The sequence below is a fragment of the Microcaecilia unicolor genome, chromosome 12 (assembly GCF_901765095.1).
Source record: "Microcaecilia unicolor chromosome 12, aMicUni1.1, whole genome shotgun sequence".
NCBI classification, from domain to species: domain Eukaryota; kingdom Metazoa; phylum Chordata; class Amphibia; order Gymnophiona; family Siphonopidae; genus Microcaecilia; species Microcaecilia unicolor.
Window position 1 is genome coordinate 25,012,286 of NC_044042.1, and position 19,792 is coordinate 25,032,077.

The window sequence follows — 19,792 nt, forward strand, 5'->3', positions numbered from 1 at the left end:
ACTGTAGGTTATTCTGGCCTTCCCCCTTCACCTCCAGCAACATTTTCAGCCTCTGAATTATGTTTTGCATTATTAACCTATCCCAGTGGCGTCCCAAGGGGGGGGCGGTGGGGGCAGTCCGCCCCGGATGCACGCCGCCGGGGGGTGTCGCACGCCGGTCAGCATCATTTGTTTCCATGCTCCCTCTGCCCCGGAACAGGAAGTAACCTGTTCCGGGGCAGAGGGAGCATGAAACGAATGACGCTGACCGGCGTGCGGCACCCCATCCCAGCGGCGTGCACCCGGGGGGGGAGGGGGTTCTTTTGCCGGGGTGGGGGGGGGTGTCCTTTCGCTGGGGGGGTCGCGCTGCATGGGGGGGGGCGCTGCGCATCGGCGATCCGCCCCAGCTGTCAGCGCCCCTAGGAACGCCACTGACATATCCAAAGCCTTCAAAAAAACAAACAAAAAACCCCAGCAGTTCTCCGCAACAAAAGGACTAAAGTTTTCCAGCCCCCTTTGGAGGCAGAAAGGTGGGTGGTTATCAAGATTCCAGCTCTTTCAGAATTCAGTATTATGAAAAGTGCTTGAAAGCTGAAAACTGCGCTGCTGGATTATAACTTTATGCTAGTTACAGACAAAAATGTTATTAGCAAAACGAAAATGGCTGTAAACCCTTGGTTTCCAATTCCTACCCCAGGACAGAGGGGAACTGAATGACTTTTTGAATCCATGTGCATAGTCCCCTCTGATTTCCTGATGTCTGCATTTTTAGTTCTTATCATAAGATTTGTTGAGCTTTGTAATCTTGCTTCACGCTGGAGGGAGGGTGACTTTCGACTTAACATCCATGGGTAAAGTGATGCTCTACCTATGGATCGAGGCTTTTAGAAACTTCTCACCCAGTTTGCAGGTAAGTGCATGCACATACTGCACGTTTGCATGTCAGTTTACCTGGCCTTAGTGGAGATGTTCCTGGGGCAGGGTGGGAGGGATTTCCAGTTACATACAGAAATTTGAACATTCAAAACACACAAAAATTATGTGTGTGTGTCAAAGAGCAGGTATACCTTTGTGCATATACAGTAGGTTTCCGTGGCCCAGTTTCAGAGGTGAAAGCATGCGTATTTTATCTTTTATGAAAAACCATCACGTATTAGGATTCAGTCCATTTCTTCTTGCCGTATGCGCTTCCTTTGTCTGTCTCCATTTCTCCTCTTTCCTGCATGTAATAACCGACTGTAGAGATTTCTTACATGCCTACTTCCACCACTAACCTTTTCCGGTCCGTGTTTGTCTCCGCTGTAATCCTCCTAATTTTCTGTCCCTAGGTCTGATGAGAGTGACTCTTCTTTCTCGGAAGTTCTAAGGTATATACAGCTATCTTTCGTTACCCTCTGCTCCCTCACTGTGTTGCCCTATGCTAGTCTGAATGTGGTTTTAATCCCCCCGCCTCTCTAATCCTAACTCTGCCACCAATTGTGTGACCTTGGAGCAAATCACTTTGTCCCTGTGTTTCAGTTCTAATCCCTGCTTTGCTGCTGTGACTTTTACCCACGCAACTGTCTCTCTCTACCTCATTCCTAATCTATGCAGGTCACTTTTGGGCTCATTTTGAAAACGGAAAAACGTCTAAAAAGTGGCATAAAGCAGCATATGGATGTTTTTCTCACAAAAACGTCCAAATCGCTATTTTCAAAACCTATTTTTAGACATTTTTCAATGAAGTCCGTCAAAAGTGTGTCCGTCTCAAGGGGGCGTGTCAGGGGCGTGTTCAGGCTGGGTCTTGGGCGTTCCTAAGACTTAGACGTTTTGCAGCCATAATGGAACAAAACAATATCGTCCTGGACTAAAACTTATACGTTTTGAGGTAGACCTGTTTTTATAACAAATAAGGCACAAAAAGGTGCCCTAAATACCCAGATGACCACTGCAGGGAATCAGGGATGACCTCCCCTTAGTCCCCCAGTGGTCACTAACCCCCTCCCACCCCACAAAAATGTAATGAAAAACATTACTTGCCAGCCTCAGATGTTATACTCAGGTCCATTAAAACAGCATACAGGTCACTGGAGTAGTCTAGTGGTGGGAACAGTGCACTGCAGACAGGTGGACCCAGGCCCATACCTCCCCCTACCTGTTACACTTGTGGAGGAAACTGTGAGCCCTCCAAAGCTCACCAGAAACCCACTGTACCCACATATAGGTGCCCCCTTCACCCGTAAGGACTGTGCTAGTGATGTACAGTTGGGGGTTGTGGGTTTTGGGGAGATCAGCAGATAAGATAAGGGAGCAATGGTGAGATGTGTACCTGGGAGCATTTTATGAGGTCCACTGTAGTGCCCCTAGGTTGCTTTCCTGGGATGTCAGGGGAACCAGTCTACTAAAAATGCTGGCTCCTCCTACATCCCAATGGCTTGATTTTGTGCTTTTTGCCCTCGGACGGGTTTTTTTTTTTTCCGAAAATGGACCAAAAAACAAAACGTCCAAATCGCAAAACCTTGTTCAAAACAGTATTTTCAAATAAGACGTTTTTCTTTTTTGAAAATGACCTTCTTTCCTATTTAGATTTTGGATGACAAAACGTCCAAAGTCGGACTTGGACGTCATATTGAAAATGCCCCTCTTTCTCACCCTGTGAGTCTGTATCCAACTCCAATCAGCCAAGGATCTTTACATAGTTAGGGCTCTTTTTTACTAAGGTGTACGGTAGTCCTTAGCACACCTCAGTAAAAGGAGCCCTTAGTTTGGTTGAAAGAGGACCAGAAGTTCTGTCATCCAACCACCTTCTGAATATCCATCAGCTCTCCTGATGTGATAATCTAAGTCAGGGGCGTAGCTAAGGGGGAGCCACGGGGGCCTGGGCCCCCACAAATTTCATCCAGGCCCCTCGATTGGCTGGTGGGGGTCCCCAACCCCCGCCATCCGAAATCTTCTTCAGCACCGGTCTCCGGCGAGGCCGCGTTCGCTGCCCTGCTCATCTTTCTTCTTGCTCCTGCGCACGCTGACGCTCCTTTACGTGAAACTGAGAAGGAGCGTCAGCGTGCACAGGGCAGGAGGAGCAAGAAGAAAGAAGAGCGGGGCAGCGAACGTGGCTGCACCAGAGACCGACGCTGAAGAAGGCTTCAGCTGGCGGGGGTTGGGGACCCCCGCCAGGAAAGGCATTTGTTTGTGAGGTGGTGGTGGGGGCGAGGCGCAGCAACGGGGAGGCACTCAAAATGTGCTTCCAACCTCGGGCTCTCGCCCCCTCCCACCGTAAGGTCTGGCTACGCCCCTGAGGGCAGTGTTTCCAAAGTCCAGTCCTGGAGTACCCCCTGCCAATTAGGTTTTCAGGATGTCCACAATGAATATGCTTGGAAGAGATTTGCATTTAACGGAGGCAGTGTATACAAATCAAGTTCATGCATATTCATTGTGGATATCCTGAAAACCTGACTGGCAAAGGGTTCTCCAGGACTGGACTTAGGAAACATTGATCTAGGGCTGACGCAAACAAAAGCCCATCATACTTCTGCAAATGAATCTGCAACACTGATAACTGTAACAATAGTTAGGGTAGGGAAAAATATTTATCTTCCCCTCCCTAGGGAACAGTTTTAGATCAAGGGGTTTTTTGCTTGAGGCCATCCTTTATCTTCCATGAAGACCCCAATTTCTAGACAAGTTCCTGCCTCTTAGCTTATATTAATGAGAGAGAGTGAAATATGTGCTTGATCGGAAACGTATTTGTTGTGGATATTTGACTCCGAATGGGAGCAGTACAGGCCCTCTTCCCAAGTAGTGTGTATTTTGCAAAAACCATTGTGCAGAGGAGATGCAGCACGGATATGGAAAAATCATTTAACTTTTTCCCTAGGCTGCAGTTTGCCTGCCATTAATGACCTTCAGCCCCACCTCACTGCATGCCAGGCATTTTTAAAGGGTTGCTCTGTGGGTCGAGCACGGTCACTGTGGGGTTGTGAGCGATAAATGGTGGTCATAGTGCATTAGCTGTGACACCACTGATGGCTTTAATTATTTTCCTTTGGGGCTGACCAGGAAAGAATCCCTCAACCCTAGTCTGCACAGCTCAGGATAGCCAGACATGGAATCTGCAGCGCCGCATTACAAAAATCCTTCTGCTCAGCCTGCCTGCTCAGATCCATGTCTTTTCACCTGGATCTGTTGTGGAGAAGGATTTTTGTTCACTCATGCATGAGAATATGATGGCTCCCAGCTATTAACCCATTTTTCTTCCAGGTTTTTTCCTGCCCGGCTGTACTTGTGGTGGGATATTTGTGGTGTATTGTCATAACCCCCTGTCCTAAGGGGTTATGATTTGTCAGTTAAACATTGCCTAAAAGAACAAAAGATGAAACTTTGTCCATAGATTTTCAGAAAAAAGTTGACAAGTTTTCCTGCCTGGTGTCAGCTGATAGATGGAGGAGTAGGTGAAACAGTCCTATAGCGGGTTCTGCTCTTTCTGTAGCATTACTTCAGAATTTGAAGACATTTTTGTTTTATTATTTAAATAATAAATGTAAAAAAATGATTATCCCATTTACAGACACATCCCTGCTGAAGTTAAAGCCATCAGGTCAGAGGCGTGGCCTTGGGGGCCTCCCCCTCCCCCCACACACACACTTTAGGCTCAGGCCCTCTCCAGAACTGCAGCACCTCTTAAATGGCTGGCAGGAATGCCGAAGCCCCACCAGCAAAAGAAATACAGTTCCTCAGCCTCTCTCCTCCTCCTTGCGCTGCTTCATTAATGCAAAAGTTGACGGCGTGCCTCCAGCCGCTGACGCTAAGACTTCTTGTGCATCCTTAGTTTGCGGAAGAATTGAACATGTTCGAGGAGTCTGGAGACACGCCACTGACTTCCGCATTACAGAGGCACGCAAGAAGGAGGGGAACGACTCGGGGAACTGCATTTCTTTGGCTATACCCCTGCATCAGGTTTTATATCCTTTCAGTAATTCTCAGTGTCCCCCACAGGATGTACTTATCTGGGGTCGAGCAACTCACCTTGGCCCACTGTAGCTGCTTTTATCATGCTGCGTGCTATCAGATGGTGTTTTTTTAACTTGCAGCTCAATGTATAGGCCATGACCAGATGCTTTTAATACTTCAAACACAGAGATGAAACTGGATAATCACAACAGATGAAGAAATTATGGCCCTTGAGATGGGAGAGCCTTAGGGCCCCGTTTACTAAGGTGCATTAGTATTTTTAGCGGTAAATGCACGGCCATGGTTAACGCACGTTAAAAACCTTAACCTTATCATGCTGCTTAGTAAACAGGGCCATTAGTCTGCTGTGGTTAAAAATCTGTTTTTACGGCCCTCCTTTCCTTCCGCCTCCTAAGAAGCCAAGATAGCTCCCTTCAAATGAAGGAATGGGACGTTGGAAGGCCCAGTGCAGTAAGAAGTCTTACACAAGTGAAAAGTTTCAACCTTATCTGTCACCAGTAGGATGGGGATACGTTTTAAAACTTCGGCTTATCTGAGGGTCTCCCCCCCCCTAACTAATGTTCTCTGTATCTCACACAAGGGGGGTGATTAGCCCCATTGGAGGGACCAAGGCCACCCGAACTGCTCCACTTCAGTGTGTGTCCGTGGCAGAGGGACACCTGAAGCCAGTGCTCTGTGTGGATGCAACTGATGAGCTGCTCTTCTCAGGGTCTAAAGGTAAGGAGCCAAAGTACCTGCGGGATGTGGTGCAGTGTGTCGGAGGCCACTGTTCAGGGATAGAGGATGACCCACGGGTGTGTTGTGATAGTAAGGGCTGGTAAAGATTTGGAGATGACGCAACATTAGGGGCATTATGCAAAGGTTGCTGTGACAAGGCCTTTATCTTCTTCTTTTGCAAGATCGCACTTGCAAGATGTGGAACTTGGTGACGGGGCAGGAAATTGCCACCTTAAAGGGGCATCCGAACAACGTGGTGTCTGTCAAGTACTGCAGCAACTCCAGTCTGGTCTTTACCGTCTCCAGCTCCTATGTTAAAGTGTGGGACATTCGGGACTCTACCAAGTGTGTCCGCACACTGACGTACGTATGGGGAAATGGGCCTAGAAGTGTAAGTAGTGGAATGGGTATGCCATCAATCAAACTGATTGGCAGGTGAGATAAGGATGACATCAGTCACTCAGCGTTAGGCGTAAGCATAGAATATGATGGGTAGGTAAAGCCCATTAGGTCCCTCTAGTGTGCCCAAGTTGAATGCCAGTGCATTGCTATAAATTCCAGTTTGTTCCATGGTTCCACCACTCTTGGGAGAAATACTTTCTGATGTTGCTTCTGAGTCTACCTTCATGGAGCCTCATAACCTGACCTCTTGTTCTAGAGCATTCTTTTCTCCGTACAGGGGTATCCACACAACACAATGGGTCGGGACACCAGGTGAATATGTCAGGAACATCAGGGGAAAACACCACTCTAGTGCAAGTCCAAGGAAGACCAAGAGAATCCGAGGAACATCAGATTAGGAAGCCCAGCTTTGGGATTTTTAAAAATGATTACTGTTACAATATCCCTGGACAATCATTACTTCATGGTCTTGGCCCATTTGCTTTTTGCATTTTCCAAAAGCCCTTCAAAATAAAACACCTATCCTTAAACAAAACTAAGCCCCTATTCGAAGAGACTTTACAGCTGGAAATGCAGTGGCCTTACAGAAGATGTAATTTTATGTAATGAAATGGTGAGATTTCTGAGGCCTTCACATGGTTTCCCCTTCTCCCCAAGGGACTTTGGAGGATAATATCTTAGTCTCTCAGCCAGCAGAAACCTGAAATTGATCAGGCAGTTGACAAGCCAGTGGAGTATTTAACTACCTAGGTATAAAAATAAACTGTCGTGCTAGTCAAGAACAATTAGTTTGTGTTATCGATTGCTACAGCCTAGTAATCTGCCAGGACTTTCCTCTGAGTGCAGTAGCTTTGATGAGTGCATTTGTGAATTATCTAACCTTGTGATTCTCTTTCTGGTCAGTTCCTCAGGCCAGGTGATCTCAGGAGATGCTTGCGTAGGTTCCGCAACCCGTACCATCACAAGCGCCCAAGGCGAGCAGCAGATCAACCAGATTGCACTGAACCCAACGGGTACCACGCTGTACACTGCCACGGGCAACACCGTCCGCATCTGGGAGATGAACAGGTACTGGGAGATGCCCGAGTACTTTGCATGGGTGGGAGATGAAACAAAGGGAGGGAGGGTGAGAGGCAAAGTAAGGACATTGGTCCAAGGCCGGACGAACACCATCTATCGCCTTTGGAGTAGGAGGGGAGTGTTGTGTTTTATTAAAGATGCAAGCTTAGGAAACGATGGGCAACGATCAGAGTTATAACCACAGCCCAGAGGCTGTCTGCTCTGTGATGCTGTCTATCCCAGTTGCTGATTGTGGAAAAGACAGAGGCTGAAGGGGTTTCCGTTTATTATCCAGCAGAGAAGCGGAGCTGCTTCCTGCCTCTCTCTATATGCATTTCTCTCTCTTGTCTTCTCCATTTATCTGCTCATAGATTGTCCCTTCCATTTCATTCCTTCCAATGCTTAAATTCTTCTCCCAGCAACTTTTTTCTTGTATCCTTCCTCTTCACCTTATCTTTTACGTAAGCTTTCATTTGTCAGCCACACCATACAAAATCACAGCTGAATTGGTACTGAAATCTAAGGGCTCATCTTCTGAATTTGCACCAAGAATTGTCAAAAAACCTGTAATGAAGTTATTTCTGTCCTGTGAGCAGTATTGGCAAAGGGACAGTCTCACTGAGGATGTTGGAAGGGTGGAGATATTGATAAACTAACCCCGCCATCTGTTCAGATGAGAAATAGAGGTGGGCATCTTGAAAATGTTTAGTTCATGTCGATTCTCATTTTTTTTAGGAATGCTCTTTTTAGTAATTTTATCGTCATGGGAGCAGTCATTAAGAGGAAAGAATGCTTACTCTTGTTAATGGTGTGTGCATGCATGATGGTTTGTGTATGTATGCACTATTGAGAAAGATTGTGCACTCTTTCTCCAGAAGAGAGCATGCACTTTTTTTTCTCTCTCTCCAGAAAAGAACACGCGTGCTTTTTTTTCCTCCAGAAGAGAATGCATACACTCTTTTTTTTTTTTTTTTTTCTTCTCCAGAAGAGAACGTGTGTACTCTTTCTTTCTTTTTTTCTCTTCCAGAAGAGAACGTGTACTCTTTTCTCCTTCAGAAGAGAATGTATGTACTGTTTTTCTTTTTTTTTCTCCTCCAGAAGAGAATGTGTACTTTTTTTTTTCTTTTTTCTCCTCCAGAAGAGAACATCTACTCTTTTTCTTTTTTTTCTCCTCCAGAAGAGAACGTGTACTCTTTTCTCCTCCAGAAGAGAACGTGTGTACTCTTTTCTTTTTTTTTTTATCCTCCAGAAGAGAATGTGCACACACTTCTTTTTTTTTTCCTGCAGTAAAGAGAACCAGCACTATTGATGGCACATAAAAAAAACAAAATTTGTCTTTTATGCTCATTTTTATTCGCTAATGTGGAATGACAGGGGATATATTACTGGCATTTCCTATGTCTCTTTAAATTATTGCACATCTCTAACGAGAACTTCCTGAGTCTATTTCACATTGAGCTACTACTGAAAAGAAGTGAGCAAAATCCAAATAAATAAAAACAGACCATCCCAGCATCTGGACTCCAGCCATAGCAAGCAGTGGGTGTTTAAAGAAAGTGTATAAGAAATAAACAGTATATTGAGTTATTCATTCCATGTTACAACCTTCCCATTTTCTAGCAACTGAGGGATGCATCAAATACTGGGTAACATTGCTGATGGCTGCATTGACCTACCTCTGTTTCTCGGACAGGATACAACCTCTGGGCAAACTGACAGGTCACATAGGACCAGTGATGTGTCTGACTGTGAGCAGGACACCCAGTAATCATGATCTGGTTATCACTGGGTCCAAAGACCACTATGTCAAGGTAAGGGTCTTTCCAAACTCTTCACCTTGGTGAGACAGAACTTTCAACTTTGCAAACGTAGAAGGCTGGCATTTTATATTAACCATGAACTAATTCTGTTTCAAATACTTTGGTGCTTGGCGTTAGGAGTTTTGACCTGGAGAAAATGCATTTGAGATTATGTTCGGACCACAGAACCTGCTGGCTGCCATGAGTATGCTCTGGGGAGATGGGTCCTTATCTTTGTGAGTAGCTTACCCTGGAGGCAGTGGGGACTGCAGGGTATTTGCTTTGGGTTTTAGCTTTATTTGCTTGTTTTTCCTAAACATAGTAACATAGTAGATGATGGCAGAAAAAGACCTGCGTGGTCCATCCAGTCTGCCCAACAAGATAAACTCACATGTGCTAATTTTTGTGTATACTTTACCTTGATTTGTACCTGTCCTTTTCCGGGCACAGACCGTATAAGTCTGCCCAGCACTATCCCCGCCTCCAAACCACCAGTCCCGCCTCCCACCACCGGCTCTGGCACAGACCGTATAAGTCTGCCCAGCACCATCTCCGTCTCCCGCCACCGGCTTTGCCACCCAATCTCGTCTAAGCTCCTGAGGATCCATTCCTTCTGAGCAGGATTCCTTTATGTTTATCCCACGCATGTTTGAATTCCGTTACCGTTTTCGTTTTCACCACCTCCCGCGGGAGGGCATTCCAAGCATCCACTACTCTCTCCGTGAAAAAATACTTCCTGGCATTTTTCTTGAGTCTGCCCCCCTTCAATCTCATTTCATGTCCTCTCGTTCTACTGCCTTCGCATCTCCGGAAAAGGTTCGTTTGCAGATTAATACCTTTCAAATATTTGAACGTCTGTATCATATCACCCCTTTCTCCTTTCCTCCAGAGTATACATGTTCAGGTCCGCAAGCCTCTCCTCATACATCTTGTAACGTAAATCCCATACTTAAGGTGGTTTACAGTTCAGGCACAATAGATATTTCCGTGCTTCAGGTGGCTTAACAATCCAAGACCTCTATTGGCTGTGTTAGGTTAATTAGCAAATAACATACCCTATGTTAATTGGCAATACTGGGTATTTGCTAAAGTGTGCTATTTTTTTTCTCTGCAATAAATGTTAACTAAGGAGCTACAAAACTTGGAAACGCATGCAAAGCAGATCATTATTATTCAAAATGAATAATGCAACTTATGTTAAACCTTGGAAGCTGCGTTATCCATGTAAGAGGTGGTGTTAGCATCCTGATGCTCCCAGAAAGCAACTTTAAAGGATCCAGGGTCCCCTTTACCAAGCTGCGGCACAAGAGAGCCGGCACTGACGTTGACATGTGTTTTTCATGTGCGCTGATGCCCTCTTTTACTGCAGCGGGTAAAAGGGAAGTCTCTCTTTCCTATAGGAAATGGCCGTGCGGCAAGTGAGGCACTTGCCACGCAGCCATTTCAGGGGAGGGAGCCCTTACCGCCACCCATTGAGGTGGCTCTAGGGGTCCCGTGCTAACCCAGCGGTAACCGGGCAACGCACGGCACTGCCCGATTACCGCCGGGCACACTCCAGCGCTATAAAAATAAACATATTTTTGTATGGGAGACAAGAACTCCAGTGATAGTTGCCACTTTAACTTTGTCACTGAAGAGTGAGATTCCACAGAATTCATAGATTCCAGCTGTTACTTCAGTGCATAAGTGTTGGTTCATCAAGCCCAGTTTCCTGTTTCCAACAGTGGCCAATCCAGATTACAAGTACCTGACAAGATCCCAAAACAGTACAATACATTTTATGCTGCTTATCCAAGAAATAAGCAGTGGATTTTCCCAAGTCCATCTTAATAATGGCTTATGGACTTTTCTTTTAGGAAGTTATCCAAACTGTTTTTAAACCCTGCTAAGCTTACTGCTTTTACCACACTCTTTGGCGATGATTTCCAGAGTTTAATTACACGTTGAGTGAAGAAATATTTTCTCCAATTTGTTTTAAATTTACTACTTTTGTCACTTCATTGTATGCCGCCTAGTCCTAGTATTTTTGGAAAGAGTAAACAAGTGATTCACGTCTACCCATTCCACTCCACTGAGTATTTTATAGACCTCTATCTTATCTCCCCTCAGCTGTCTTTTCTCCAAGCTGAAGAGCCCTAGCCACTTTAGCCTTTCCTCATGTGGAGGTTTAGCCTAGTGGTTAGTGCAGAAGACTTTGATCCTGGGGAACTGGGTTTGATTCCCACTGCAGCTCCTTGTGACTCTGGGCAAGTCATTTAACCCTCCATTGACCCAGATACAAATAAGTACTTACGTATACTATGTAAACTGCTTTGAAAGTAGTTGCAAGAACCACAGAAAGATGGTACATCAAGTCCCATTTCCCTTTCTTCAAAGGGAAGTCGTCCTATCCTTTTTATCATTTTCGTCGCCCCTCTCTTTACATTTTTCTAATTCTAAATTCTACTATATCTTTTTTGAGATGCGGTGACCAGAATTGCACACAGTATTCGAGGAGCGGTCGCACCATGGAGTGATGCAAAGGCATTATAATGTCATCATTTTTGTTTTCCATTCCTTTTGCTAATAATACCTATAATACCTAACATTCTATTTGCTTTCTTAGCTGCTGCTGCACACTGGGCAGAGGGTTTCAACGTATTATCAACGATGACACCTAGATCCTTTTCCTGGTCAGTGACTCCTAACGTGGAACCTTGCATTATGTAGCTATAGTTCGGGTTTCTCTTTCCCACATGCAGCACTTTGCACTTGCTCACATTAAACGTTGTCTGCTATTTGGATGCTCAGTCTCGTAAGGTCCTCTTGCAATTTTTCACAGTCCTCTTGTGATTTAACAACTTTAAATAACTTTGTCCTCAGAAAATTTAATTACCTCACTAGTTTCTCCCATTTCTAGATCATTTATAAATATATTAAATAGAAGCGGTCCCAGCACAGATCCCTGGGGAACCCCACTATCTACCCTTCTCCATTGAGAATACTGACCATTTAACTTTACTCTCTGTTTTCTATCTTTTTATCCAGTTTATGATCCACAGTAGAATACTACCTCCTATCCCATGACTCTCAAATTTTCCTCTGGAGTCTTTCATGCGGTACTTTGTTAAATGGCTTTTGAAAATCCAGATACACAATATGAACTGGCTCACCTTTATCCATATGTTTGTTCACCCCTTCAAAGAAATGTAATAGATTGGTGAGGCAAGACTTCCCTTCACTAATCCATGTTGCTTTGTCTCATTAATCCATTCTTTTGAATATGTTTTGACATTTTGTCCTTTATAATAGTCTCTATCATTTTGCCCGTCACTGACGTCAGGCTCACTGGTCTATAATTTCCCAGATCACCTCTGGAACTTTTTTTTTTTTTTAAATCGGCGTTACATTGGCTACCCTCCAATCTCTTGTACCATGTTTGATTTTAAAGATAAATTACATATTACTAATAATAGTTCTGCAAGTTCATTTTTCAATTCTATCAGTACTCTGTCCAGTTCCTGGACCCCAGTAATATTCAGCAGTAGATCAGGTTAAGTTTCTTAAGGCTGCTCCAGATGTCATAAGGCTTCTGTTCTAGTACAGTATATAATGGTGATAATATTCATCTGCTTGACAAGTATCTTGATTCTCTATTGGTTTTCTTTAAGGCTTAAAAACTTAAAAATTATAATACAAGATGGAGAAATGGACAGACATTAGATATGAAAGATTCTATAAAGATGCTGAAGAGTGGAGCCAGTTGTCATGTTATTGGAAAGGGAGGGACAGAGTGAGTGGGTTTTAGGTTAGAGGAAAGAGGAGGAGTTAGATGGTAAGGGGAGTGTTATTTGTTGTGGTGATTATTTCTTGTTAGTGTGTATTGTATTTTTTATGAAAACAAAATTTAATAAAGATATAAAAAGTAAAAAACAAAATAAAAAAACAAAACTATAATACAAAAAGAAATGTTACTCCATGAATAGATTTAGTATGAAAGATGGTGGAGCTACAGTCGCCTTTTGTTGTTTATATTTTTCCAACGTTTGGGTTTTTGGTCCCCCTCAGATGTTCGAGATTGCAGATGGCATGTTGGGGAATATTAGCCCCACCCACAACTTTGAACCTCCGCATTACGATGGCATTGAGTGCCTAGCAATCCAGGGAGACGTCCTTTTCAGTGGCTCCCGGGACAATGGTATCAAGAAGTGGGACCTGGAACAACAGGAGCTCATCCAGGTGCGTAGGAGGGTGAAGAGACACTTTGGACACAAAGGAGGAGATTCCAAAACCATAACATGTAGGGGGATGGATCTGGGGAAGGCAAACTGATCATCCAGGCTGGCTCTGATTATCAAAACTAAATTCAAAAAAATGGAAGTAAAAACCGTATAATGAATAATTGTAATCCCAGCAATCAAGAAAAATTCACTAAACAAACAGCTGAGTCATCAGCAAAAAACACACATTCTAATATCCAAATATACTAAAAGACTACATAATCTAAATAAATAAAGTAAATCAAAAACGAAAAAATATTTTGTGACTTGTGCTTAATATTGAGCTGATCAGTGACATCACCACAGCATTATCTCAGTCTACTACTACTACTACTTAACATTTCTAGAGCGCTACTAGGGTTACGCAGCGCTGTACAATTTAACAAAGAGAGACAGTCCCTGCTCAAAGAGCTTACAATCTAATAGACAAGTGAACGGTCGGTCCGATAGGGGCAGTCAAATTGGGGCAGTCTGGATTCACTGAACGGTAAGGGTTAGGTGCCGAACGCAGCATTGAAGAGGTGGGCTTTAAGCAAAGACTTGAAGACGGGCAGGGAGGGGGCTTGGCGTAAGGGTTCAGGAAGGTTGTTCCAAGCATAGGGTGAGGCGAGGCAGAATGAGCGGAGCCTGGAGTTGGCGGTGGTGGAGAATCAGTTTATCAAACATCAAGTAATACAATTCAAATGTCAACTTGGAAAAATAGACAACTTATCTTCTAAAATAGGAAGCTAGATGAGATATGCTGTTGAAAAATCCCATCAGACAAAGTATCAAATCTTCACAAAACACTAAGATGAAAAGCGCCCAAATCAGACATGGCTCACTATAGTATATATCTCATCCAGCTGCCTATTTTTAGAAGATAAGCTGTCTGTTCTTTCAAGTTGACTTTTGAATTTGTTACTTGATGCTTGATATAGAGGGGCATTTTCGAGAGAAACGTCTAAGTTGGAATTTGGACGTCTTTGTAAAACGTCCAAATTTGAAGGCGGGAAGAAGGTCATTTTCGAAAAAAGATGAATGCCCATCTTTGGTTTCGAAAATACTATGGACGTCTTTGGATTTGGATGTCCCTAGATTTTGGACGTCTTTGATTTTCGGTGATTTTCGAAACCAAAGACGTCCAACTCTAAAACATCCAAGTGAAAGCCATTTGGACATGGGAGGAGCCAGCATTTGTAGTACACTGGTCCCCCTGACATGCCAGGACAGCAGTCGGGCACCCTAGGGGGCACTGCAGTGGACTTCATAAAATGCTCCCAGGTACATACTACTACTACTATTTAGCATTTCTATAGTGCTACAAGGCGTACGCAGTGCGCTATAGAAATGCTAAATAGTAGTAGTAGCTCCCTAACTTTGTGTGTTCAGCCCCCCAAAAATCCACTACCCCCAACTGTACACCACTACCCTTACGGGTGAAGGGGGGCACCTATATGTGGGTACAGAGGGTTTGTGGTGGGTTTTGGAGGGCTCGCTGTTTCCTCCACAAATGTAACATGTAGGGGGGGTATGGGCCTGAGTCCACCTGTCTGAAGTGTACTGCACCTACTATGAAACTACTCCATGGACCTGCATGCGCTGTCATAGACCCGAGTATGACATCTGAGGCTGGCATAGAGTCTGGCAATCAATATTTTTAATGATGTTTTTTGAGGGTGGGAGGGCGTTAGTGACCACTGGGGGAGTAAGGGCAGGTTATCCACGATTCCCTCCGGTGGTCATCTGGTCATTTGGGGCACCTTTTTGTGCCTTATTCATAATAAAAACAGGTCTGAGTGAAAACGTCTTAGTCATGGACGTCTTTGCTTTTTTCCATTATGGCTCAAAGACGTCCAAGTCTTAGGAAGGGCCATGTCACGCCTCCACCAAGCCTCTGATATGCCCCCTTGAGATTTGGACATCCTTGCGACGGACTTCCGATAGAGACATCCAAAATCAGGTTTCGATTATACCGATTTGGACGTCTCTGAGAGATGGACATCCAAGTGCCGATTTATGTCAAAAGATGGACGTCCATCTCTTTCGAAAATGAGCCTGATTCTGATTATAGACAGTGTGCAGTGATTGAGACAGTGCTGGGGTGGTGTCACTGATCAGCACGATATTTCTAAGCATATATCACAACATTTTTTTTGTTTTGTTTTTTTTCTTTCATTTTTTGATTTAACTTTACTTATTTACATTATGTAGACTTTGTTTTAGTATATTTGGCTATTAGAACGTATGTTTTTTTTTTTTTAACTGATGACCCAGCTGTTTGTCTTGTGAATTTTTCTGATTATCAAGGGCCAAATAAGTCAATTTTCTCAAGATAAAAATGTGCTCCGATACTGGATAGTTGTGTTAGTTTATAAATAGACAGCATCATAATTCTCCTGATCATTAATGGCCTTGGAGCAATAACTGCTCCTAAATTCTGAAGTGCGCAGTTCAAAAAAGGGCGGGGAAATGGGAATTCCCAAATTTACCCACATTGTTATAGAGTATGGCCCAGCCCGTGTAAATCTACATTCAGCGATTTATGCCACATTTTCGTTGGTGTAAATGGAGACTCGTAGTTTTAGGCACTGGGATATCAACTAAGCGTATTCTATATACCGCGCCTAAACCTTATAGAATACGCATAGGCGAGAATGAGTTCTGCATGGATTTTCCAAGTGCCATATATAGAAACGCTCTCTAAGTGCTCATATTCAGCGATGATTAGTGGCTGTCTCGCGAATATTTATTTTATTTATAGCATTTATATCCCACAATATTCCCACCCATGGGCAGGCTCAAAGTGGCGTACAACAGTCTACAAAAACATACACCAATTCTGCAAACAAATAATCAATATCGTAAGAGAGAAAGGGAAGGAGCAAGGTGAGGAAAGGGGAAAGAGCAGCGGTGATCAGTATGTCGCTACGACAGTTGTAATTTAGAAGGAGAAGACACCAGGCGGGTTTGGAGCGTATGCTCTACCAAAAAGGAATGTAAGCACTTAGCTGACTATGTGCTATTTAACTGTCCAGGAGCCATTCCTGGCCAGTTAAATAGCACTGTATATTGGCCGGATAGAATACTGCTGAGCACAGCTATGTATGTACCGTGTTTCCCCAAAAATAGGACATCCTCCGAAAGTAAGACCTAGTAGAGGTCTTGCTGCAATTTGAAAATATAAGGCCTCCCCCGAAAATAAGACCTAGCAGGGGAGGCCTTATTTTTCGGGGAAACATCGGGGTCACCCCCCCACCCGAGATCGCCGGTTCCCCCCCTTGATTGGCGGCTCCCCCCGCTCTCAATCGCTCCCGGAACTAACCTCTTAAACGCTTCCTTTCACCTTCGCACTCGCCGCAAGCAGCAGGGCTGGCCACTCCTTCCTTCCGTAACGTTACGTTACATCAGGCGAGGGCGGGACACGGAAGGAAGGAGTGGCCTGCCCTGCTGCTTGCGGCGAGTGCGAAGATGAATGGTGAAAGGAAGCGTTTAAGAGGTTAGTTCCGGGAGCGACTGAGGGCGGGGGGAGCCAGCGATCTCAGGTGGGGGGGGGGGGGAGGCGACCCGATGTTTCCCCGAAAAATAAGGCCTCCCCTAAAAATAAGACCTAGCAGGTCTTGGGGAGCAAAATTTAATATAAGACAGTGTCTTATTTTCGGGGAAACATGGTAACTGTTACAGTAGTCCATAACTTACATGCGCAATTGTCATCTAACTGTCAGCAACCAGTTATATAGAATAAGAGGGCTAACTTCACGATCTGTGAATTTGCAGCCTTTATAAAGACAGAATTGAGCTAAAAACCCACCTTAACAGCCTAATATTCAGAAGAACAAGGACCTCATAGAGAAAATTGCACTTGGGAGACTGCGCAGGTGACACAATGAGACGATGATGCTGTGTGGTCTAGAAGATTTCTTAAACAGCACTATGACGTTCACAAGTCTAGAGGGCGTGAGGCACTACCCTTAGCGCTTCCTGCCTTTTTTTCTGTACTATTTTACTGTTATTATTTATTGCATTTGTATCCCACATTATCCCAACTTTTTTGCGGGCTCAATGTGGCTTACAATTCATCGTGGATATGGGAAATAGAAGGGACAGTAATAATAAACAGGATTTGAAACATTTCATCATAACCAGAGACACAGGCAGACCTGTCTACAAGACAGACTCCTGAGGCAGGCCACTGGGCCGAAACATGGCTGTGTCGAGTCAAGTTAATAAATCTTCTAGACCACACGGCATAATCCTCTCATTGTGTCACTTTTGCTGTCTCCCGAGCGTCAGCCTAATATTCAGCCACTATCCCAGGAAATTATAAGGATAACGCCACTGAATAGACATATGGCCCCGATATTCAGACCACGGGAGATAGGTGGGCTGTCCCCTGTGGTCCACGCTGAACCCGTTTATTCAATGCTGGGCCATTTCTGAGGTTTTTTTTTCAGCTAGTTTGAATATAACCGGCTATGTCGATATTGAGACATAGCTGGTTATCTTTAAACCAGCCAAAGATATACCAAGGTTTGATACTGCTAAATATGACCACCAAACCCAGATTGATAATCGGCAGATAGGCGGTCATATCGTGTGATATAACTGGTTATCTGTGATATAACCGGTTATCCGCCAGCTGCTAAATCATGGATATTCAGTGGAGAATAGCCAGTAATATTCCCCACTGAATATCGGTTAAACACTATTTAACCGGTCAGCATCTGTTCTGACTAGTTAAACAGTGTTAAGTATCAGGCGGCTTAAGTATAAGCACTGGTGCTTAAGGGGGTTGATTATTCAAAATTATTTAGCCAGCCACAAATGGCTCCCTGCCAGTTAAATGGATTGTGTGGGAACTATTCACGGATATTCAGTGCACTTAAGTGGTTAGTGCCACTGAATATCACCACGGACCACTAAACTCAAAGCCAGCTATTTTGTAGGTGCTCTGGGGCGGAGTCAGCATTAAACCATCTAAGGGGCCTTTTTTCTAAGGCATGGCAAAAGATGGCCTGTGCTGGTGTAGGCGTCTGTATTGGATGCGTGCAGGTCCATTTTTCAGCGCGCCTGCAAAAAAGGCCTTTGGCCGAAAATGGACTTGTGGCAAAATAAAAATTGGTGCGCGTCCATTTTGGGCCTGAGACCTTACTGCCACCCATTGACTTAGCGGTAAGGTCTCGTGCGTTAACCGGGCCACTTTTTTGCCCCCGCGTACTAAAAGGACCCCTTTATACAGTGTCACTTAAGCAGTTACGTACTGAATATCGCACTTAACCGCATAAGAGACAGCCAGCTGCATAAACCTGGATATTCAGTTCCGGTGCCTGGACATGGTCCAGTATTGATTATCCAGAAATAAAGGTCTGAATATCAAAAGTTCCTACAAAAGTCTCAGCAACAGTTTCTGTCCAGATATTTAATGCTGAGATCCAGATGATACAGCCTGATGCTAAATATCCAGGTGTGAAAAGCCCATTTTTAATCTTTTTATTTATAGGAATTTGAAAAAACAAACCCAATAAAGCAACAATTTAACAGGTTACTTGTACAGAATAACTGGTGAGCAAAGAAAAATTAATACAATAAAAAGGAAACTATTACCTCCTTACTAATAATTCAAGCCAAACTCTGTTAAAGTCCACATTATGGAGAATCCAGAGTCGAGGAAAAAGATTGATCGAAAATCCAACAAAGAAAAATAAACACGGATAGCTTTAGTTCCATAGGAATGTCCATCTTTAATCCTCTTCTACTGGAGGGTCACCACCCCTTTTTTCCACCTACAAAGTCCATCAAGTCTGACGGTTCCCACAAAATATATTTAGTAGCTTAGTATATCATAATACACATACAGGGGAACTTTAAACTTGGCTCCCAAATAAAATACAATAGACCAAAGGCAGCCAGAGTTTAAAAGATGTCTAACCACGGATGGTTGAATACGGACTGTTAGGGTTTACACCCACATATAGCCACCCTCTATCAGCCTAAGAACGGGAATCTAGAACATTGGGAAGTGGGGTTCTAGGTCCTTTTAAAAAGGGTTTATAATGAGTCACTTTGTCTCTCTCTTTTAGCAAATCCCAAATGCTCACAAAGACTGGGTATGTGCACTGGGGTATGTGCCAGGTCGCCCTATGCTTCTGAGCGCCTGCCGTGGGGGCATGGTGAAGGTCTGGAACGTGGACAACTTCACACCCATCGGGGAGATCCGGGGCCACGATAGCCCCATCAACGCCATTTGCACCAACTCTCGGCACATCTTCACTGCCTCCAGGTCAGTCTGTCTTCTTCACTGGCTATCTTCTTTTCTGCCACAGTACCTCTGCTTCCACCTTCTACCCTTCCAGTTTACTATGAAGTTCAGAATCTTATAGTAACATAGTAAATGACAGCAGAGGAAGGACCATCATGGCCCATGGAGTCTGCCCAGGAAGGTTGTTGGAGTTTACTGCTTTTTTCAGTTTCGGCCCAAACCGAAACTGCAGTCAAAATTTTATTGCCTGGTTTTGGCAGAAACTGAAACCAAAAACTAAAGATTGGTTGGTTGTGTGAATGTGAACCAGTGATCCCTTTGGGGATTATCAGAGCTTGGAGTTGACAACCCTCTGCTAAACCCACAGGAGATTCTTACTTTCCAGACCCAGC

General features: G+C 44.2%; 1 protein-coding gene across 1 annotated transcript in view; it reads left to right on the plus strand.

Moving 5' to 3' along the window:
• Window positions 1–19,792, plus strand: part of KIF21B (kinesin family member 21B) — a 117,044-nt gene that overhangs the window by 90,255 nt on the left and 6,997 nt on the right. Inside the window, exons 28-33 of the mRNA XM_030221415.1 lie at window positions 5,507–5,643; window positions 5,826–6,006; window positions 6,949–7,113; window positions 8,798–8,915; window positions 12,951–13,121; window positions 19,222–19,421. Coding sequence (XP_030077275.1) covers window positions 5,507–5,643; window positions 5,826–6,006; window positions 6,949–7,113; window positions 8,798–8,915; window positions 12,951–13,121; window positions 19,222–19,421 — 972 coding nt within the window. The remainder of the gene's footprint in view (window positions 1–5,506; window positions 5,644–5,825; window positions 6,007–6,948; window positions 7,114–8,797; window positions 8,916–12,950; window positions 13,122–19,221; window positions 19,422–19,792) is intronic.